Below are 21,192 nucleotides of genomic sequence, written 5' to 3'. Positions count from 1 at the left end.
TGGGATTCTTGCATGCAACTTCATGGTTGGGTCACGCCCTACTTGCCTTATGGAAATCATGTACGAAAGGAACGGTTGTGGGGAGGGTCATACCCGTTTGGATCACCCATTATCAATTTAAGAAGGCCTGAAATTGAATCCTGACTCATGGGTGGGATCAGGGTAATTGAGGACTGGAGGAAATGGAGATGTGAAGAGCTTTGTAGCATGGCTGGCCCGTGGGCCCATGTAGTACGTAGGAAGTGAAAAAGCATTGCTGTTAGGGTCCTAGTTCACCGGCGCACGAGTTGATACCGCACAATGTGTCTGAACGAGGTTTTCTGGGACGCGTGGGTTGATTGCTGACAAGTTCTAGTAATGCACTTGGGCTTCGCCTTGTGTGGGTCCTTCAATAAAAGGAAGGATGACCATCAAACAGTGCATTGAACGTAGAGGTGTCCACTCTACAGGTTATGAGGGCTTTTTTTTTTTTAGTCTAAAAGGGAGACATTGATAGATTTTCCTGAAGGAAACAGGATGATTATAGGGGGGGTTATTACAAAAAAAGGAAAAGCGCTTTGGTCAGAAAGGAGATAGGTTTTGAAACGCAGTAAGTTTTTGAAGTAGGTGACTTGAAGAAAGACCAAAAGCTGCCCAAGGAACGTCTTTCCATCACGACAATGCACGGGTTTATCCTGTGAGGGTGGGAAGGGCTAAGAATTTGCGTGGGAAACCATACTCCATCCAGCCTACAGTTCTGCTCTTACCTCTTCAGACTGCTTGTGTTTCCAAGTCTCCAAGAGCACGTCCAGTGAAAAAGGAACCCAATCTGAGTCTTTGAGGACACCCAAAGCGCTGCTTTGACGCAATATAAAACGAAGCATGCAGAATCACTTGGGAAGAAGAAAGGGTTCACTCAGTGCCATAGAGCAGTCGCTTCTCAATTCGGACTCACCGTGACCCTATAGCGTCGAGTAGGTCTGTGCCTTTGGGTTTCCCAGGCTGTAAATCAATCCTTACACAAGCAGAGAAACTCATCTTTCTCCTGTGGAGTGACTGGTGGCCTCAAACCACTGTCCTTGTTAACACTCCAAGTCATAATCCACTGTGCCCCTTCCTGTGGGACAAGGGGAGGGGGGAGAGAAAGGTGAGAGACGGAATCGCTGCCGTCAGAAGTGTAAAGACAGTCGCTTCACATTTTAATTTTGTGTGAATGCAGGTATCTATGATTTTGTAGAAAGACTTTAATTTCACTTCCTTTGAAGGAGTTATTTAATCATTCATCATGTCAAAGATAGAATGATTTTCTATAAACTGCTACTATCAGTAGATAAAATCTTAATTACTATTGCCAATTTTAAAATTTGGTATATAGTTTTAGAAAAAATGCTTAAAGAAGATTATGCTTTCCAATTCATTTTCTCCCTTTACCATGAAATAAATTTTTATTAATGGGGAGAAAGGGGCTTGTCATGGTTGTGGATGAGCGTTGGGAACTTGTAGAATTCATGCTTTCAGATTCTTGGGTTGTATCGCTTCTCAGCCTTTTGGCTAAGATCAAGTGTAGATTCTTGGGTTGTAGACCTGTGAGGTTTACAAGGGAGATCCTTGTGTTAGACTGGATAGAAACAAATCCACAGAAACTCATATGTATATAAGAGAGCTTTATATAAAGGGTAAGCGTACATTAAGAAAGCATTCCAACTCAGTGTTGTCCAAGCCCTAAGTCCAACGTTAGCCCACATGTCCGACACTGTCTACAAAGTCCTCCTCAGTCTCAAACAAAACACACACAATGACGCCAACTGCAGGAGGAAAGCCGAATCAGTGAATGTGTAAGCATCTCAGCGCTGGCAGGGGTCTCCACACAGCTGCCTCAGCACCCTCTACATTCTCAAAAGATTTGCTTTCTACTTGAGCTCTTGGTATCTGTTCCTCAATTTTTACCCCCCCTCCCCTCTCCCCCACCCCTTCATGAAACCTTGATAATTTATATAATTTAAAAGTTTTAAGGATTATAACTGGAAGGAAATATTTCAGAAAACAATTTAAAGAGTATGCATTAGTCTTTTTTGAAAGGCCTAGGAAAAGATTAATTTTGAATTATACGTTTAGTCATCAGAAAACTTGATTTCCTCTTCTAGTTGAGTAAATACACTTGGACACTAATTCATGTATTTGAACAATGACGATAATGATGCTTTGTTCTTCTCGCTTCATGGGGTTGTGAAATCAAATAGTAATATGGGATATGAATAAGGCATGATTTTAGGGACCTTTAATCCACTGATACGTTTTTCAATACATTTTTAATAGACCTAGAATGCTGCAGTTATAGGAAAGGTGGATGTTTGGAAGCTACCAGCTGCTCTGTAGGATGAATGATTTGGCAGCAGGGCTGGTTGGGATGGAGGAAAGCATTTAACTCACAGAACTGGTACCTCCCTTTAAAGCATTTACAATGTGGTAGTGGAGACTGTCCTTCAACCCAGCCATTTTTGCAAACAACTGTTTAAGATTTTATTGGTTAATCATGTGAAAAAAAAAAAAAAAGTACAGGAGGCCCTGAGACTAATCTCAGGGATTGGGGTCAGGGAAAATTGCCCCAGGGGGAAAAAAAAGATAAAGCTAAGCTGAGATTGATTTATCAAGCAGATGAATTGCATTCGCAAAGACTATATGTTTGAAGAAGCTTGTAAGTTTTAGTTAACTGGGTTTTACAGAGGAGAAATCTGAGCCCAGAATTGCTAAGGAATTTTTACACCTGGCCATTATCAGTTGGTAGGTTCTTGTTTTTAACTTAGGTTCCCAGAGTCCCCTTACCTCATAAACTTACTGTGTCTCAAAACCCTTCTCCCTTCTGGCCATTTCCCAGAGACCTTAGGTGTTTCCCTTCTGGCTGGTTGTCGAGCCAACAATCAACATCTTGCACTAAGGTAAATAATAAGATTTAACTCTTAAACATTGCACTTAATTTAAACATGATAGATGTGAGCCCACACTCATTCCTAACTGCCTAATGGAGTAGGAATCTTGTGGATACTGGGGTGAATGTTGAAACGGCCCCTTGGTGTTCATTTGCTCTCTGACAAATACACGTTATGAAGAGGAACTTAAATCCTAGTGATGATGTTGAAGTGTCGGTATCCGATTTGTACACTGTGGTGGCAGCACCAGTAAGTGGATGGTAGCGGGTGCCTTACGGCACTGCCGACATTTCCACCTCTCCCCCGGCCTAGAAAGACAAGCACCGGTCCCAGCAATATCATCATATTTCTGCCTCTGTAGCCTCCTCCTCCCACAATCCTTGTGGTAGCACTAGGATTTCTCTACAAGAGAATATAGAAAAACAAACGAGGTTAAGAAGGCAGCGCCCCCAATAATGATAATATAAATTATCAGAAGAGGGGAAATAAATAGGGTTCTATTGCCTTCAAAGTTTGAAATCTTGCTCTACTTCATTTGATATTCAGGAGAAATATTTCTGAAACACCGCATTGTTTTCCCCTTCCTTTACAACCTTCATGGACACCCCCCCCCCCCCCCGACAACTCTAAAGTCAGGGAAGGATTTTGTGGGTTTTGTTGTTATTGTCAGAGCTTGTGGAAATAAAGGGGATTCGTACACCAAAACCTAGTCCTTGGCATCTGGAAAATTCTCGTTGGCCTTTATGCCTGAACAAGAAAGAAAGTCCATGAATTTGGGTGAAGATGTGATTCTGGTTTTATGCAAAAGAGACATTTCAGTGTTTAACCTTTTATTGTTGCCGGAAGTTACTGAGTAAATTATTATTTCCCCCCTTTAACATCTTTCATCAACCCTTCAAAAGCAGTTTTCCTTACCCTGTTAACCGGAACTGTAAATGTGTTGAGGGGTGCTATTTCTGATCCTCTTAAAACCAAAACCGAACTCAAGCCATCAAGCCCTGGCGACCCTACAGGATGGGGCACACCTGCCCTGGGGGGTTTTGCATACCTGTAACTCTTTAGGGGAAGTAGATCCCATCCCACTTTCAATAGCTAGGCATTTGCGAAGCTGATTGTAAAGTAACTTCTATTTCCTAGGTAAATGGATGGGACCTGATGGTCTATTCTGACTGCTGGAAGAATCTCCTGCTTCTCTATTTTACTTGAAAGGTGAAATAAAATAAATAGACTTCCCTCCCCCAGCCGTCTTTGTCTGTGGTTCTCTGTGGAGGGCTAAAGAAAAGTAAACGCCGGCTTTCCGATGTCTCCCTTTTCCAAAGCAAGGAAAGACAGATTTCAGAGCCCCCCCTCCTCCTTCTCACCCCCCACACCCCCAGCCGACGACTTTGGCATTATCTCTGCACTGTTCGCTGGAGTTGCCTAAAAGAAAACAAGCCGGTGCTGCCAAGTACACAGGAAGCAGGAGTGGACCTAGGGAGGGGAGGCTGAGCACACCCTCCTCCAATCAGCTGTGAGCACTGTTGCTATGTGTGCAGGGCTCTGCTGCCTTTGTGAAGAACCGTGCCGAGGGAAGCCCAATAAGCATTTGTTGTAACCACTGCAGACATCTGGATCTCTCGGTTCCCAGCCGTCTGGCCACTGACAGCCAGAAGGCCACTTCTTTTATGCCAGCATTCCAGTATGGTTTTCAGTGGAAACAAGGGGCTTCGCAGAGAAGGTGTGTAACGAAGTGTTTTTGTTTTGTTTTTTTTAAACCGCTTTCTCTTAACGCTTACAGCTCGCTGTGGCTGTTGACCCGTCGTTGTGGTGTTTGGTTTCACATGGATTTTTTTTTTTTCATAAATAGGCCGCGGGAATGGATTGCACTTTGAAAGACATTGAACTTAGGGAGTCTTCTTCAGCTTCACACAGCCTGCTTTCTCTGCACAGCACTGCTGAAAAGATAATTACATCGCAGATCCGAACAATGAGTCGGGAGAAAAGAAACCAAAATACAGTGTGCCCATTTTGATTGGGGTGGGGGAGAGGAGTGTGATAGAAATGAGAATACTGGGGAAGAAAGGGGGGGTTAACGATTTGAGAGTGGGTTTATTTATTTTTAAATAACAGCTCTTAAGGAGAATGCTCTTTAAATAAGTTACATGGATTTAGTCCTGAACTTTCATTGTTTCTGGATTTTTTTTTGTGCTGCTTTTTGAGAATTTAGCTTGTTGAGATTTTAGGTATATATATATATTTTTAGGTATATTTTTAAGGAATTGACGAGACTTCCTTTTGAGGAAGCATTTCTGAAGATGCTGCCTCACATTGTACACTCTCAATGATCTGATCCATTGGCTAGCTCTGTGCAGTCCAGATAAACAGTCATATAATCTTATAGAAAATTCAATATAATATGCTATTAAATGTCCACATAGAAAATTGAAGACTATGGGATTTTGAGGATAACGTTCTTCCGTTGGTAAAGATAGTATTTGAAAATTAAACTAGACTTCCCAGATGTAATAATAATCTGACTTCAAAAATAGTAAAAGACTTAACAATTTTAAATCTCACCATGTCAGTGTCTGTAGCATATACCTTACAGTTTATTCTCACGGGGTCTGGAGGAACCAGTTTGTCCAACAAATTGCAGCAAAGTTTTAAAACTATTTTAGACAAACACCTATTTTTTAAAACATCTTAAAAGATTTTAATTATGGAGTTTACATCCTTTATTGAGCTCATTATTCTTTTAAATTAATCAAAGCAGGCGCAAGACTTGTTAGCATATGGCCCATTGTATAAACAACCCACTTGGAGCTGATCATTTACTTGTACTTATTCAGTTTCACATGCTTGTCTAAGCGGCTCCTTTATATTTCTCTCAGTGATTGATGTCTGAGGAATAAAGCGAGTATCATATAAACTCCAAGCTAATATGTGAGCGTTGTTATCGCTAGCATATTTTGCAACAGGATTGGTTTTGTTCTTATTTTTAAGAAGCTTCTGACCTTAGCAAGGCTTAGCAGTCACTGTTAGCATTCTTTGACAAGTGAGGGAAGCTAATCTGAGAAGGCTTCAAAAAGTTTATGGGGGAAAAAAAATCCCATTTAAATTCTATTTTTCCACAAACGTTTGGAAGCCCCATCATACTTTTCCTGGAAAAGAAATGGAACTGTGTCACAATTTGTGTACCATTTACTGATCATTTTTAGTGGTAACATATATAAAATTGTATTGAATTACGAAGATATCAAATAGTAGGTGCAAATTTATAAAATGTCCTTAAACATGAACAAAAATATTTGAGGTGGGCCTACACGTTTAAAAAACCAGCATCCTTTATTCTTGTCAGTTTCCTAGATGGAGCCCAAAACTTGAACTTGGTAGAAATTATGAAAATTATAGCAATGTAAAGTCATTACATTATTTAGCTTGATTATGTATTATATTGGCCTCCACAATATGAAGCATTGATTTGAAGGAGAGAGAGAGAGAGAGAGAGAGAGAGAGAGAGAGAGAGAGAGAGAGAGAGTGAGTGTGTGTGTGTGTGTGTGTGTGTGTGTGTCAAGTTGGATAGAGGTGGAGGCATGCAGAAAGGACAGGGTCCAAGTTCATTGCATGTGATTCTAACTGTGCACCGCCTGTCTTAATTATTTTCAGTTTTCAAACTAACACTCACAATTACCAATTTGATTTTCTCGTTATGGAAGTATTGAAACCAACATTTGCTTCAATTGGTTTGCTACTCTTCCGCCCTTTGTTTATTTCTTAAGAATTCGACCCCTAGCAACCCTATGAGAGACAGGTAAGAACTGCCCCATTTCCAACACTAGCTTTATGAGAGTAGAAAGCCTGCCTTGTCTTAAGCATGAGTAGGATTAGAAGAGCGGATTGGTTTCATTCATCTGCTGCAATAGATGGAGGGACATGAAATTGGCACCTACACGCTTGGCCATTGTGTCACAGACTCTTAGGGCTTTTCCTGGATTCAGGACCTAAAGATGCTTTGTATGTAAATTACTGGACAATTCCTTTTCGTTATCAGAATGTCACAGTGCTGATGCTTATATTTTTAATTTTGTCAGATATAGGAACATTGCCACCATATTTCAACTCTTTGAATTTATTTCTGCAACAGAATTCTTATCAAAAACAACAAAATCCGGGTCGGGGGGGCGGGAAGGACTTTAAATCCGTTGCTGTTGATACAATTCCATCTGCCCCCCTGAGGTCCTAGGGCTGTTCATGTTGATGGAAGCAGACCCCCTCATCTTTGTCCAGCACTGGCTTCCTGTGACTTGGACATTGTGCATCGTCCTCAATGCCCATTCTGCTCTTGCATGGAAGGCTGAGAGAGGAGGGGAGGGGAGGAAGGGAGCCGAGTGCTCCAGCCCCACCTCCTGTTCTGCCTGCCTGAGCAGCAAGAGCAGCCTGGGCCTCAAAGCTCGCCTGCCCATCACACAAAGCTGAGACCCCACAGCTGGAGCATATCCTCGGCCTCCCCTTCCGAGAGCCCACCCGTGGGCCACTGCCGCAGCAGTCTGGGTTTGAGGCCTCCGAGACCATTAGGGGTAAATGATGGACCGAAGATGAGTTCCTTTCCCCTGTGCGGCCATGGGTGTACATGTATGTGGTTGGAAGGGCATGCACATGCCAGTCGTTGCTCGATACATGTGATACAAGCCTGTAATCATACCAATTGTGAGTGAAAAATAGCACCAGTTACCAGAAACTAAGAATTGTTTTCCCCTTTGGTCTTAAGTCACTTGATCAAGAAGAATCAACAAATGAGTTAATATTTGTCAGGTGGAACAACTGCTATAACGGATTTTATTTCATACTTACAGGTCGGTGATTAAATTTGTTTACATTCAAAAATAAAATTTCTGTAACTTAAAATCTCATCTTGGGAGAGGGAACAATGTTTTTCTTTAGGTCATCAGCAGTTTGCAACCTGTGGGTCGTGACCCCTTTGGAGGTCGAACAACCCTTTGACAGAGGCCACCTGATTCATAACAGTAGCAAAATGACAGTGATGAAGTAGCAACGAAAATAATGCTATGGTTGGGGGGGTCACCACACATGAGGAACTGTAGGAAAGGGTCGCGGCCTTAGGAAGGTTGAGAACCACTGTACTAGGTTTTGTGTTAAATCTAATTCCTTCCTCAGGTATGATCACACATGTTTGCGGGTTACATGTGCAGCTTAAGTTCTTTGGTTTTTGCAGAAATCTAACTACTTGTTCATACTCAGAATCTCAAAAGGATTTATTGTCATCAGCTGCAGAGAGATGTTTGATCTTGCCAACTTTATTTTTTTGAGTTGGACATTTTAAACTCTCCCCGCTTTCCCCCCGGGCTTCCTTTTCTTTTTTAAAATAATTTTATCGGGGGCTCGTACAATTCTTATCACAATCCATACATCCATTGTGTCAAGCACATTGGTACATATGTTCTCATCATCATTCTCAAAACATTTGCTTTCTACATGAGCCCTTGGTATCAGCTCCTCATATTTTTCCCCTCTCTCCCCGCCCCCTCCCTCATGAACCCTTGGAAATTTATATATTATTATTTTGTCATGTCTTATACTGTCTGACATCACCCTTCACCCACTTTTCTGTTGTCCATCCCCCAGGGAGGAGGTTATATGTAAATCCTTGTAATCGGTTCCCCTTTTCTACCCCACTTTCCCTCCACCCTCCTGGTATCACCGCTCTCACCACTGGTCCTGAGGGGATCATCTGTACTGGGTTCCCTGTGCTTCCGGTTCCTATCTGTACCAGTGTACATCCTGATTTAGCTGGATTTGTAAGGTAGAATCGGGATCATGAGAGGTGGGGTGGTGGGGTGGGAAGGAAGCATTTAGGAACTAGAGGAAAGTTGTACGTTTCATCATTGCTACACCACACCCTGACTGGCTCGTCTTCTCGCCGCGACCTTTCTGTAAGGGGATGTCCAGTGGCCTACAGATGGGCTTTGGGTCCCCACTCTGAACCCCCGTCATTCACAGTGATCTTGACAACTTTTTGTCGGGTGTTTTCACATATTAAATTGTGCAGCTGTATAAACTATTGACTTCTTAAAATTTTTCAGACGTCACTATTTGAAATCAAAGGCCTTGAATTTTAGAAATCTTAATGTTCAGAGTGTTACTTGATTTTGCCTTATGTAATCCTTTGTGATGAATCAGAGTTACAGAAGTGGCAACATGAGAACTACTGGGGAACTGGAAATATTTTTCTCTTTACTTTTACTTCTCTTCAGCACTAGTCCTTAAAAGATTTCTGAATGATCAAGGGTTCATGAGGGGGGGGGGGGCGGGGGAAAAAATCAGGAGCTGACACCAAGGGCTCAAGTAGAAAGCAAATGTTTTGAGAATGATGATGGCAACAAATGTACAAATGTGCTTGATACAATGGATGGATGGATGGATAGATTTCTGAATGTTCAAGGATTCGAATGAGATGGTATGATAAGCACAAGAACAGTAAAATTATAAATTACAGGAAATAAGATTATGACGGGAAAAATTCCAGTTCCTAAGGCTCATCCGTATTGAGGGTCTGAATTTGCTCTAAGCTTTCCTGTCACCCAGAATATGAGACGGAAACTCTGCCAGTTATGTGTGTCCTTGCTGTTTAAGATTGTGCAGGATTCCCATAAATCCTTTCGTAAACCAAAGTGGAGTAAAGGAAAGAAACAATTACCATTCATTTATACAGGAAGAAATATTGAGTGTTTCCAGACCCCCAAAATGACCTAACAAAGCATACTAAATATTAACACATAAAACCTAACATATCACTAACATGTGGTAAAATCAGGAATGAGGTAAATGTACAGACTGTGTAGCTTAAAACCCGATTCTGACCCATAGCTATCCTATATGCGATTTCTAAGACTACAAAATGTTAAAGGATCTGAGAGCCTCTAGTGGGCTTGAACCAGTGACCTTGAGATTAGCAGCCCAAAGCTTATCCCAGAACACCACAGGACTCCTTGCATGAACAGTGTAGTTCCTGGGGTAGGGGCTTGGTGGCGCCACTAGCTGCTCAGTAAGCACTTAATCTCTTAAGCATTCATTGCAAAAGAAATGTCAATCCCTGTTTTGACCTCTCACCTTTTTGAATCCTCTTAAGATTCCATTCTGTTCCAGTAATGGTGCAGCAGGTCTTTTGTAAAAGCGAAGTGGTGTAAAGTGAACTTTCGAAAAGTGAGAGAACCTGTATTAATACATTTAACATAGTAAATTTCACTTGCAATGAAAGTATAAATTGCCCTTGTCCACATTAAGTATTGCTTACCTATGTGATAATTGGGCGTGTTATTTTAACTTTTAAGGCCTGTGTGTCAAGAAACCCAGGTGGTGTAGTGAGCAGCTAACTACAAGGTGAGCAGTTCTAAACACCAGTCCTCCACAGGAGCAAGATGAGGCTCTCTACTCTTGTGAAGTGTTAGTATTGGGAACCCCCACGGGGTAGTTCTATCTATTCTACAGGGTCACTATGAGTCAGCATTGACGAGATGGCAGTGAGTTTAGTTTTTGATAGGCCTTAGCTTCCCAATTAATATGATGAAATTATGTGGTAGGTCTAAATGAAATAGTATATAAAAACTGCCTGGATTGGTGGCACAGATTCAAACTCAAGAAAACAAGACCCTTTGGGTAATAAGCTACCATATTCTTTAAAGTTATTTTACATAAAAAATTGTGTACTTCCTCAGTTTTCTCAGTATTTTGGGAATTAAAAAAATCATTTTATTGGGACCTTGTTCAACTCATCACAAACTACTTCCTGGAACTGCAGTTTTACAGATCAGAGGTTCCTGGTATTTCAAGGGTCCTCAGGAATTGGAAAGCCATGGAAATAGGGCGGAGCCGGTGGAGAATTCCCTGACTAGATCTGTAAGGAAATAAGATAGTAAAGGGGATGAGTAAGGCTGGGGGGTGGGGGAGAAGGGAAAGAGAAGAGAAAAAATGGACAGAAAGAGAGAGCACTTATTGTGTTTGGTGTGTGTGTGTGTGTGTGTGTGTGTGTGTGTGTGTGTGTGTGTGTGATGTTGCATTGATTAACAACAGGTGTGAAATGCTCTAGAGATTTGTTTACAGGAAAGTCAATTATCTCAGAATTTTCTTTTGAAGTACTTGGCCAAGGTTGAACCAGAAGGGGCCTTGTATTTATCGCCGTATTACAGACAGCGCCTGGTTGCATGCAATGTGTCAGATGGGTGCTCGACAAAGGCGGGCCCTCCAACCATGGACTTGTGACAGCAGGGGGTCTGGGCTCTACTGTACTCCATTGCCCAGCTCTGCCTTACCACGCCCCCCTCCCCAGGTCCCTCCAGTGCGCTGCTGCCTGAGGCCATCACAGTGCCTTTGGGAGCTTCGGTGTCTCTTCCCTTAGACATGGGCATTTTACTGCTGTGGTGGTGATTGCCTTTCAGTGGCTGGATCCGGGGACTGGGAGAAGTCTTGGATTGCTGATCGCTGTATGTCCGTTCAGTTTCCCAGGGCCCAGGAGCACCTTCACCTCCACAAGCATGCTGGTGGCGTAGTGGATTACACATTGAACTGTTAGCTACAAGCTCGGTGGTTCTCAACCACCCCAATGGGGGAGAAAAAGGTGCAGCTGTCCATTCCTGTGAAGAATTCCATATGGGAAACCCACAGGGGCGTCACCGTGACGCCGTGGCAGGGAGTTTGGTTTGGAAGCATGCACACCTTTGCCCTTGGGCTCCCGGCTCGCTCATAGCATATCCTGAGTAGTGCTTTATCCTTTGTACCTCAAGTCTGAGACTTCATAGTTGGTGTGGGGGTGACAGGTCTGGTAAGGAGATCGTGGAAGAATGGTCCTTCTGGTCCCAGCTCCAGTCGACCCCGACCCCAACCCCAAACTATCTTTGCCTCTGTTGAGCGGGGGGGGGGGGGGCTCAAAACCCAGCAGAAACAGACCTTGCTGTACAATGTAGACACTTGCGTTCAGAGCCTGCAATAGTTTTGTTGTTTTTGGTTTTTTTTTTTTTTGTCTCAGCGAGGTATGCTATAGATCATACACCAAACCCACTTGGCTCACCAATGTAACTGTTTCAACTTATGTCCAAATTTCATTATCCAGTTCATATCCCAGAAACAGCCTGTAATAACAAGGGGACAAGACAGATAGCTGGCCAGAGCCAGAAATTAAATACCGTCACAGATGGGACCACTCACTGTCACCAGACTGAAACATCAGCACCTCCAGAATAAAGAATTTGGTGGCAGTAGGCTGAATTTTAAAAGCTCTGACCCCCAAGTCACAATCTTATTTTGATTGGTTATTTTCATAAACACAAAAACTCTCAGCTTCTTTTTCTATTTACATCAGTATGCTTATTACTTTGAGATCTTGTGTTATTTTGGTAGGAGAGATTTAACCCGTTTTATCCCAATTTTTCACCTTTTCAAGAAGACCATTTTGGGGATACTTACATAAACGTACTAGGCGAGCCCCCCAAGTAGCTGAAGACACAGCTTAGTTTATGGGGAGTTCGAGAGCAAACACACACACACACACACACACACACACACACCACAGAAAAGACAATAGACAATGTGCCCCTACTCCCAGTAAACTCGCATGTTCTCACTGCTGGTACGTTCAGTAGCACTACCCAAGTGGCTTTTTTGGGTCTGGTGACTTAATTTGCAACTTAGAATCCTTTTAGAAATAAATGTGCTGATTTAACATTCATACCTCTTTTCGCTAACCACAATATACTTGAAGACGGTTTTTGCTTTTCCAGCAGAAAAGGGTGAAAAGCATAACTAGTGTCCAGTGTCCTTAGGCAGTGCACCCCCCAACAGTGAGGTGGCAGTGCCGTCAGGCCCTGCCCTCCCTGAGAACAAGCCCTGCCCTCCCTGAGAACAAGCCCCGCCCTCCCTGGGAACAAGCCCCGCCCTCCCTGGGAACAAGCCCCGCCCTCCCTGGGAACAAGCCCCGCCCTCCCTGGGAACAAGCCCCGCCCTCCCTGGGAACAAGCCCCGCCCTCTCTGGGAACAAGCCCCGCCCTCTCTAGGAACAAGCCCCGCCCTCCCTGGGAATGGAGTTCAGTGCCTCAGCATCAGGCCGCCACGGTTTTGAGCTGTGTTTATGAACACCGTATGTTAGTGTCATATTAGGCTTGATGTGTTATTTGGACTGGTTTGAGGGTCTAATAACACTCAAAAAATGTCCCCATGTAAGTTTTAGTAACTCATTAACATTATGCCATTTCAGCTTACCGTGCTGGCTACATGGGAACACACTGCTTTCCGGAAGTAGGAGAAACCTGTATTTGCTTTCGACTGATGCATAGTTAGCTTGCCTCGTACCTCTCAGAAATATGCACAGAAAAGACCAGGTAGCAGGATCTCATTCGGTTGTGGTACTGATTGTTAGGTTGGAGGTGGGGGCAGGGGCAGGCATCTTTGTATAGATACACACTGTTGTGAAAAAGATATCCAGAGGGCCATACATTCTCTTTGGTTAAGAAAGTCTTCTCAAGCATAATTTCATTTTAGTCCATTGTAAAATCATTCATCATAAACACATTGGAGGCTCAAAACGGACTGACAAGGAATTCAGAATATATAAGCAGATCATGGGTACCCTGGTGGAATAGTAGGCTCCCAGTTGGGTTGCTAACCACAAGACGAGCAGTTTGAAACCACACCAGGTAGGTGCTCAAGACTTGCAACTCCTATAAAGATTTACAGTCTTGGAAACCCACAGGGGGCAGTTCGACCCTGGCCTGTGGGGTGGTGATGAGTCTGAATCGACTTGATGGCAGTGAGATTTGGAGATGCAATTTGTTAACTAGTGAGCACGGGGTTTTCTGTGTGACTTCTCAGGAAAGTAAAATGTACTGTTCATTGGGTAGGTTTGCTCTGGGCTCCCCCAGTATTCCTGGGTGGGCTTCTGTGTTCTAGATAGGTTTGGGCCGAGAACTGAGTGTAAAAAAGTAGTCTGGAATGGACTGCCTAAGTACCCCCCACCTCCTGGTCCTTGCTGAGTTGCAGATGGGGGTTAGTTGAGTAGAGCTGAAAGATAACTGCCTCTGGTGTAAAACTGACACATGGGATCTTTTGCAGAAAAAAACTGCATTAGAAGTGACAGGTCCACTGTGATGGTGGACGCCACCCCGTACCATCTTTGTTCAGGAGACCAGTGCACACCTGCTCGCTGCGGGCATTCAAGGTTCTCAAATCCCAATTTAAAACAAAAACAACTCTGGCTTCCATGGACATTTTATTTCTCTGGGAGTTTTAGGTTCCACAAACACACCCACCCACACACAAACACACACACACACACACAGTGGAAAGTATGAGTGTCGAGAGGACTTGGAAGTGTAGGGGTCATGCCTTTGTTAGAGGGAAGGAGGCTGGAGAGGACACAGTGTATTTTTGTATTTTTTTGGATCAGCCCATGTTGTAACTGTATTCCCATGAGTTAAAAATGTAAGACTAAATTAGGTTAACTTGATGGATAATTTTGGAAAGTTTCCTGCCAGTTATCTGGGTTTCGGCAAGCTAGAAGAAAACAAACAGGTCTAGAATAGTGGAGCGCCTTCCCTTTTTAGCACAGGGTATTCTGAGTGTCTAGCTAAATCGAGAGCTTGTGGTTTGGGGAGAGTGGACTTTGTTCCGTCCTGTGACAATGTTGTCTCAGTTCTGTGGCCCGTGGTTCCCTTCAAAGCCCAGTGAGGAGGATGATATTTTCTACTTTGGATTTTCAGCCCTGAGAAAGGCAGGGACGTTCGTTTAATATGGAAGGAAATGGATAAAATCTGTGTGGCTTAATGTTGGTGCCTGGGCATCTGTGACATGTGCCTGAAGCACAGTTCTGGTAGCCTGGATCTAAGTAAGAAAAACAGCCATCAAAGTTCCCCTCAGTAGCCCTGGCTGCAAAACGTGAAGGTCCCCCCATTCCCCGTCGCACATTGTCAATACTTTTCCTGCGGTTCAAGATTGGGTTCCCTCCACAGCCCCTTAATCTGTCCTGCTGTTTCACCATATTTTGTGTTTATCTGAGACTTATCCATGAGCCTGCCCAGCACTGGGACACAGAACAGTAGCCTCTTCTTGTTCTCCCGGTGCCTCCTGGAGAAAGCAGAATTTCATTAACACATAGGTATCACATCCTTCACTCTTTCCTTTGAGCCAGTCAGTTTTCTTTTTAAGATTGAGTTTATCCCCCAGCTCCTCAAATAAGGATTCACTTGTGCCTTAAAAGATGTTGAGACCCCAAAAAAAAAAAATGTTGAGACCTAGAATTTCCGAGAATTCGTAAGGAAATTGGGCCACAGAAAGTTCTCTCTCCCTTTAAAAAAGAAAAAAAATAATTGTTTTTTGCTGGGGGGATTACTTTACGATTTTGCCCTTGGGCCACAGTACTTGGTGAGTGATTATTTTGAAGACAGTTGTTTCTTTGCTCCACTTGAAATGGGGGCATTAGAGATCTCCGTGTGAAAGAGGACAGGCGCTGGACCCCTAGACCAACCTGAACCCGGTGTAAGGAGGCCAAGGGGAAAAGAACAAGAGATTCTGGTTTGATGAAGAGTGTGATGTGCTCAGGTGTGGAAGTTGTAGAATTGGATGCCCAACTTTTGACTTTTCAACTTTAAAAGATGGAGAAGTTGGCATTACTAAAATATCAACGTCTAGAGCAGCAGCAGCAGCAGCACCTGGAAAGGGAGATCTAGTTCTTGCCCATAAGCTCTTCGCAAGACACTCATATATTGGAACATTGACGATTCCGTAGTTCAACAAGTGCTTGAGTGCCCGGAGGAACGCTGGTGGCACGCTGGTTAAGCACTCTGCCGGCTGCTCATTGTAAGGTTGGTGGCTTGAAGACCCCAGTCCCAACGTAGGATAAAGTTGTGGCTCTTGAAAGGATTCACAGCGTTGGAAATCCTTTGGGGGCATCCCTGCCCTGTCCTCTAGAGCCAGGGTTGACTTCTACAGCCACGGCTGGACTAGGTAGCGTGTCTGATGCCCAGCACTTTGCTTGTTCATTTTCTTAGTGGGTTAGAGAAGACGGAGATATAAATAATAACCTTAACTATACTTGTTTAAAAAAGAAAAGCATATGGTGCAATGATTCCTTAAGAATGGTACAATAACCGTGGAAGAGTAACAGGATCAACTAGGGTCAGATGAGACTGAATGGAGGCCCAAGAACGGTGTCATTGTGTTACACGTAGGACCACCATGGAGGGTGTGTAGCAATGGAAACATGCACACACGTGCTGAAATAGACTTGATTGTTTCACACACTGTACAAGTGTGCTGCTGCGGGAGTAAGGTTGGGCTTCCTACTCCCATAAAGAGTTACGGTCTCCGAGATTCAGGGACAGTTTGGCTCTGTCCTGTAGTCTCTGAGTCAGCATCGACTTTCACGGCAGATTTTGTGTTTGTTTGTTTGTTTGTTTGTTTGTTTTAATGTCGGTAGAACTTTGAACGCCTGGTTTTTTGTTTTTTTTTTTGCTTCCTAAGAGTGGAGTCTGTGTGCTGTCAACAGTGTGCCTGACTGCTGACCAAAAAGTTTGAGGTTAGAGTCTGTCTACCCAGAGAGGCCTTGAAAATCAGGCCTGCCTGATGGTACATTTCTGGGAAATCCTCCTGTGAATCCTTACAGAACACAGTTCTGTTCTGACACACACAGGCTTCTGTTTTTGTTTTTTCATCATAATGCAACCAATATGTTTGACAGAAAATATACTGGGGAAAAAATCTCACTCATAAAAGCAACAGACATCGCTTAAAAGCAACAAACAAGCAAAAAAAACATAAAAGAAATGTTCAGTAGTGATGTTTTAAAACCAAAGAATCGTTTTAAAGACATTAAAGCTTAAAAACGTCATTTTAAATCAATCAAATTATGCACTCGTTATGGCTACCCACCTCCAGAATTTCCCATCACTGATGAGAAGCTGGGGGCTCCCCAAGCCATGGCTCTGCCTTTGCTCGCCCCACCCCGACCTTTGACGACTGCTAATAGACATTTGGTCTCTATCAAATTTGCCTTTTCCAGATATTTCACATACTACGAAGTGCATTTCCAAATCACCAGAATGACCGTTAAACTTCGGGGAAGTCTATGGAAATGGGAAAATCCCTCGGAGCGCTCCCCTGATGCAGTGTGAACCAAAGCACTGAATCACCTCCCAAGCCACACAGTTTTTCCATGGGGTGGTTTTAAGGATCTGTGCATAGTTGGAGCCACGGATTAAAACAACTAAGGCGGGGCTCTGAGGCCTTCCACAAGGGAAATGCTGGGAACTGGAAGAAGCCTGTGATGCAGGGGGAGGGGTGCAGGGGGGAGGGAGGAGCACCAGGAGGGAATGAGTACATCCCTTTGGCGGGAACTTTGCTGGATGCAGTTGGCTACATGGGGAGCGATGACTGACGAGGTGGAAGAATGTCTCTTCCCAGGGATTGGATACACGAGGTTGTATACATAGACGCACTGGGATTTCACCACGGGTGCCTTGCTGGAGACAAGAGAAAGGGAGAAGACGGAGATGATTCTAAGGTTTCAAGTCTCAAAAAGCAAAAACAGCTGTGGTTGGGAGAAGTTTGATATGCTCCCCAACACCCCTGTCCTTATTTTTAGTTTGTGGTAGGCTAAAATGTAGGAGGGTCGATCTGTCCTTGTAGCCAAAGGAACGAACACTGCGTGAGGTAGTGAGGTTTCATAATTCCCAAACCTGGCTCAAGTGAATCAGGATAATATTTAAATTGGAAGGGGCCATCTGATTTCATACACCTTCTATGTGGGTCTCAGATTTTAAACGACCTTTCTCGGGATCTGGGGCTAGTTGGTTAGAAAGCTTCAGTTAGAACCGGAACCATGTTTTTCATTCCAAGCCTTATTTTTCATTCGAATAGGATTTTTCATTGCTAAAAAGCATTTGAAATTATTTATTTTATTGAGAGGTTTAGGGACTTCAACATCTATTACGAGCATAAATGTTGTTTGGAATCAATTATTTAGCCACCAGAATTTAGGGGGAAAGCTAGGTTAAGTATGGAATTTAACCAGACTGGCAGTTTATTTTCTAACCAGATCATTTTAGAGTAATACAACAATAAATAACTATTATTTATTGTTCGTAAATCTATGCTCAATGGAATATAATTCTTAAGTGTGGGTGAATTGGCTGAACTAAAACCAGTTCATTCTGGTTCTAGGAAATATTCTGTTCTTGGCTGCCTAAGGTTAATGATAATGACCAGAGTCATCCAATAACACATTAATTAAAAGCATTACATTAGCATTAAAATCCCTCAGCTTCATCATCATCTTTCTGAACGATACTGCCTTTGGCAGAGTCTCCGTTTTAAAGGGCGAAATACAACGATATGAAACTGACTTTAAGGGGAGAAAAAATTAGATTAAAAGTATTATTTCCGTTCTTGCCAACTTTATATCGCAAGGTGATACCTTTTACAGTGGCATCGCAATTAAACTAATTTTCCATCATAAATAATTTATTTCGCTTTTGTACGGAGGTTAGTGAACAAATCCATTTGAACAAACAAATGGCTATAAGGGAGACAATTGCTTCAACTGGTTAAATCATTGAAGGAACTGGTGGATCTTCTTTCTTGATGCTGTTCCATCATCTCACTTTCTTTTTGGGATACGATCATTCTCATAGACTCTGGTTCGTTGCCCCCCTTTTTGGAATTGGCAGTGTTCCACTTTTGTAGAACAGACCCACCCTCTCCAAGATGGCTCCTTCGGTGGGAGAGAAGCTTCTTTGACGGACCTGGGCCAGCTCGGTGCAGGGAGGAAGGGAAGGGCCCTATCTTATGCCGTTTGAGTTTTGGGTTACTAGTCAGACAGAGGCTGGCATCCAACAGCATTTGACTCAGTGCCTGCTCTTTGTTGGCGTTTCCCCAAGGCTGGTCACCAGACTCATGGGCATCAGACTCGTGCTAGTCTGTGCACTTGCTCCTAACAAAGCGGCAGTTCTTCCCAAGAAAGTTCGTCAACTTTCTGTTATTAATGCTGTTACTTTTATGAAATGCTGGTGACAGATTGTAAGTGCTGGTTTAAAAAGTAGAACATGGTTCCCCCAGAAGCACAGAAGCAGCTGCCACACTTTCTCCCATGAAGTGGCTGGTGGGTTTGAACGTCCACCCTTTTGACTATCAGCAGAGCACCCGACCACTTAGAAACCAGGCCTTTTTCTTTCTCCAACTAGGTCCCCTACTCTTTTTATCTTAGCCCCTTTGTTTTATCAGCATGAAACTGCCAATGAGCACTTTGATTTTCAGTCCTGGTTTCAAATGTGAGAATTTCCTGGCAAGCTTTACTCAGTTTTTCATTTGTTTTTTAAAAATACTTTATTTATGTATTCTGATATTTATTTATTGTGTTTTCATGGAAAATTAGGTTCTTACTTGACAGTTTTTAAAAAATCATTTTATTGGGGGCTTGTATAACTCTTAATACAATCCATCCATCCATTGTGTCAAGCACTTTTGTACATTTGTTGCCATCATCATTCACAAAACATTTGCTTTCTGCTTGAGCCCTTGGTATCAGCTCCTCATTTTTCCCCTCCCTCTCCACTCCTCCCTCCCTCATGAACTCTTGATAATTTATAAATTACTATTATTTTGTCATATCTTACACTGTCCATTGTCTCCCTTCACCCACTTTTCTGTTTTCTGTCCCCCAGGAAGGAGGTTATATGTAGATCCTTGTAATCGGTTTCCCCTTTCTCCCCCACCTTCCCTCTACCCTCCCGGTATCACCACTCTCACCACTGGTCCTGAAGGGATCATCCGCCCTGGATTCCCTGTGTTTCCAGTTCCCATCTATACTAGTGTACATCCTCTGGTCTAGCCAGATTTGTAAGGTAGAATGGGGAATCATGATAGTGGTGGGGAGGAAGCATTTAGGAACTAGAGGAAAGTTGTATGTTTCATCGTTGCTACCCTGCACCCTGACTGGCTCATCTCTTCCGAAGAGCCTTCTGTAAGTGGATGTCCAGTTGCCTACAGATGGGTCTTGGCTTTCCAATCTGCACTCCCCCTCATTCGCAATGATTAATCAACCATTCTTTCAACTTGTCCACAGATAGGTCATTTTGATACACAGCGCAATGCCTTTAATTTGTTCCAGACTGTTAGTGAAAGCTGCCATTACATACCTACTGCACTGCTCACTTGACACTCTTATTCTTGCATAGTTCCAAACTACAGAAATTTAATAGAGATATCCCCTACTCTAGACCAGGAAAATTCTGTCCAAGAATCTTGGCATCAGGAATTATATGAGGAACAAGGTTATTCTCAAGACTTTGAGAATTCCAGCTATTGTAAGAGCCATGCCTCCCTCAGATAATTAATGTTTTATTTATAATGCAAGTCACATAGCAAGTAATATCATGGAATCAGCGTTGTTCCCCTTTTCCCACATCCTGGGTAAGTAGGTTAAAAATACCACCAGCGGATACAATTTATAGGACTTAACAGTCCAGTTTTGTGTATGGACAATTGAGCATATATAAAGTTAGGCCATATGTTTTATTCTGTAGTACACGGGTCACTACGAGTTGGAACCGACTTGGTGGCGCCTAACACACCGACCATCAACAGTGTTATATATTCACGGAGGAAACTCAAGAGGAGGCAATGTCTTCCCTAGGAATCCGGAGTGAAGTACCTTCCATGAGATTCTGGAAGGGACATGGAAATGTGAAACCAATTCTTGGCTTTGGGGGCAAGCAATGACTATTCCGACCACACAAATAATTAACATCCAATTTTTAAAATTCTAGATAGCTTTCTTCATGACTTAACTCTATTTAGTCGAAGAGCACACTTTACCCGAATTAAGTCCTTTTAAGTTTACCGAGACTTGCTATATGGCTCAGAAGAGGAGCTATCTTGGCATGTACGGCATTTTGTGTGCATTGGAATCTTCTATAAATAATAAACGTATTGTGTGATTTAAGCCTATATATTTACTGACTTTGTTACTGATTCTCTTGATTATTAAGAAAAAAAGGGCGTGTTAAAAATTTCAAATGTAATTGCAGATACACCCATTTCTCCCTGCAGTTCTATCGGTTTGGGTTTTGTATTTGAAGCTACGCTGTTTGGTACATAAATGTTGGGAGCTCTTGTTTCTATTGGTGGATTAGCGTCCTTATCATTATGAAATAGCCCTTTACCGACAGCATTATCATTTGCTCTGAAATCTGTTTCATCTGATAGTAGCATAGTCATGTCAGCTTTCATGGCACATATATTTCTGTAT

General features: G+C 42.9%; 1 protein-coding gene across 3 annotated transcripts in view; it reads left to right on the top strand.

Moving 5' to 3' along the window:
- ATOSA (atos homolog A) overlaps positions 1 to 21,192 on the top strand; it is an 89,678-nt gene that overhangs the window by 29,838 nt on the left and 38,648 nt on the right. For 2 of the 3 annotated variants that reach the window (XM_075530725.1, XM_075530724.1), the window contains exon 1: positions 4,478 to 4,623. The exons of the other annotated variant lie outside the window; for it this stretch is intronic. In XM_075530725.1, the coding sequence (XP_075386840.1) occupies positions 4,587 to 4,623 (37 nt within the window). In that variant the 5' untranslated portion in view covers positions 4,478 to 4,586. Of the gene's footprint in view, positions 1 to 4,477; positions 4,624 to 21,192 lie in introns of those variants that run through there. 3 annotated transcript variants of the gene reach the window in all.

Source organism: Tenrec ecaudatus, chromosome 14, assembly GCF_050624435.1.
Source record: "Tenrec ecaudatus isolate mTenEca1 chromosome 14, mTenEca1.hap1, whole genome shotgun sequence".
In the NCBI taxonomy this organism is placed as follows: domain Eukaryota; kingdom Metazoa; phylum Chordata; class Mammalia; order Afrosoricida; family Tenrecidae; genus Tenrec; species Tenrec ecaudatus.
The sequence above is the reverse complement of the archived record's forward strand: the minus strand, read 5'-3'. Positions and strand labels throughout refer to the sequence as shown.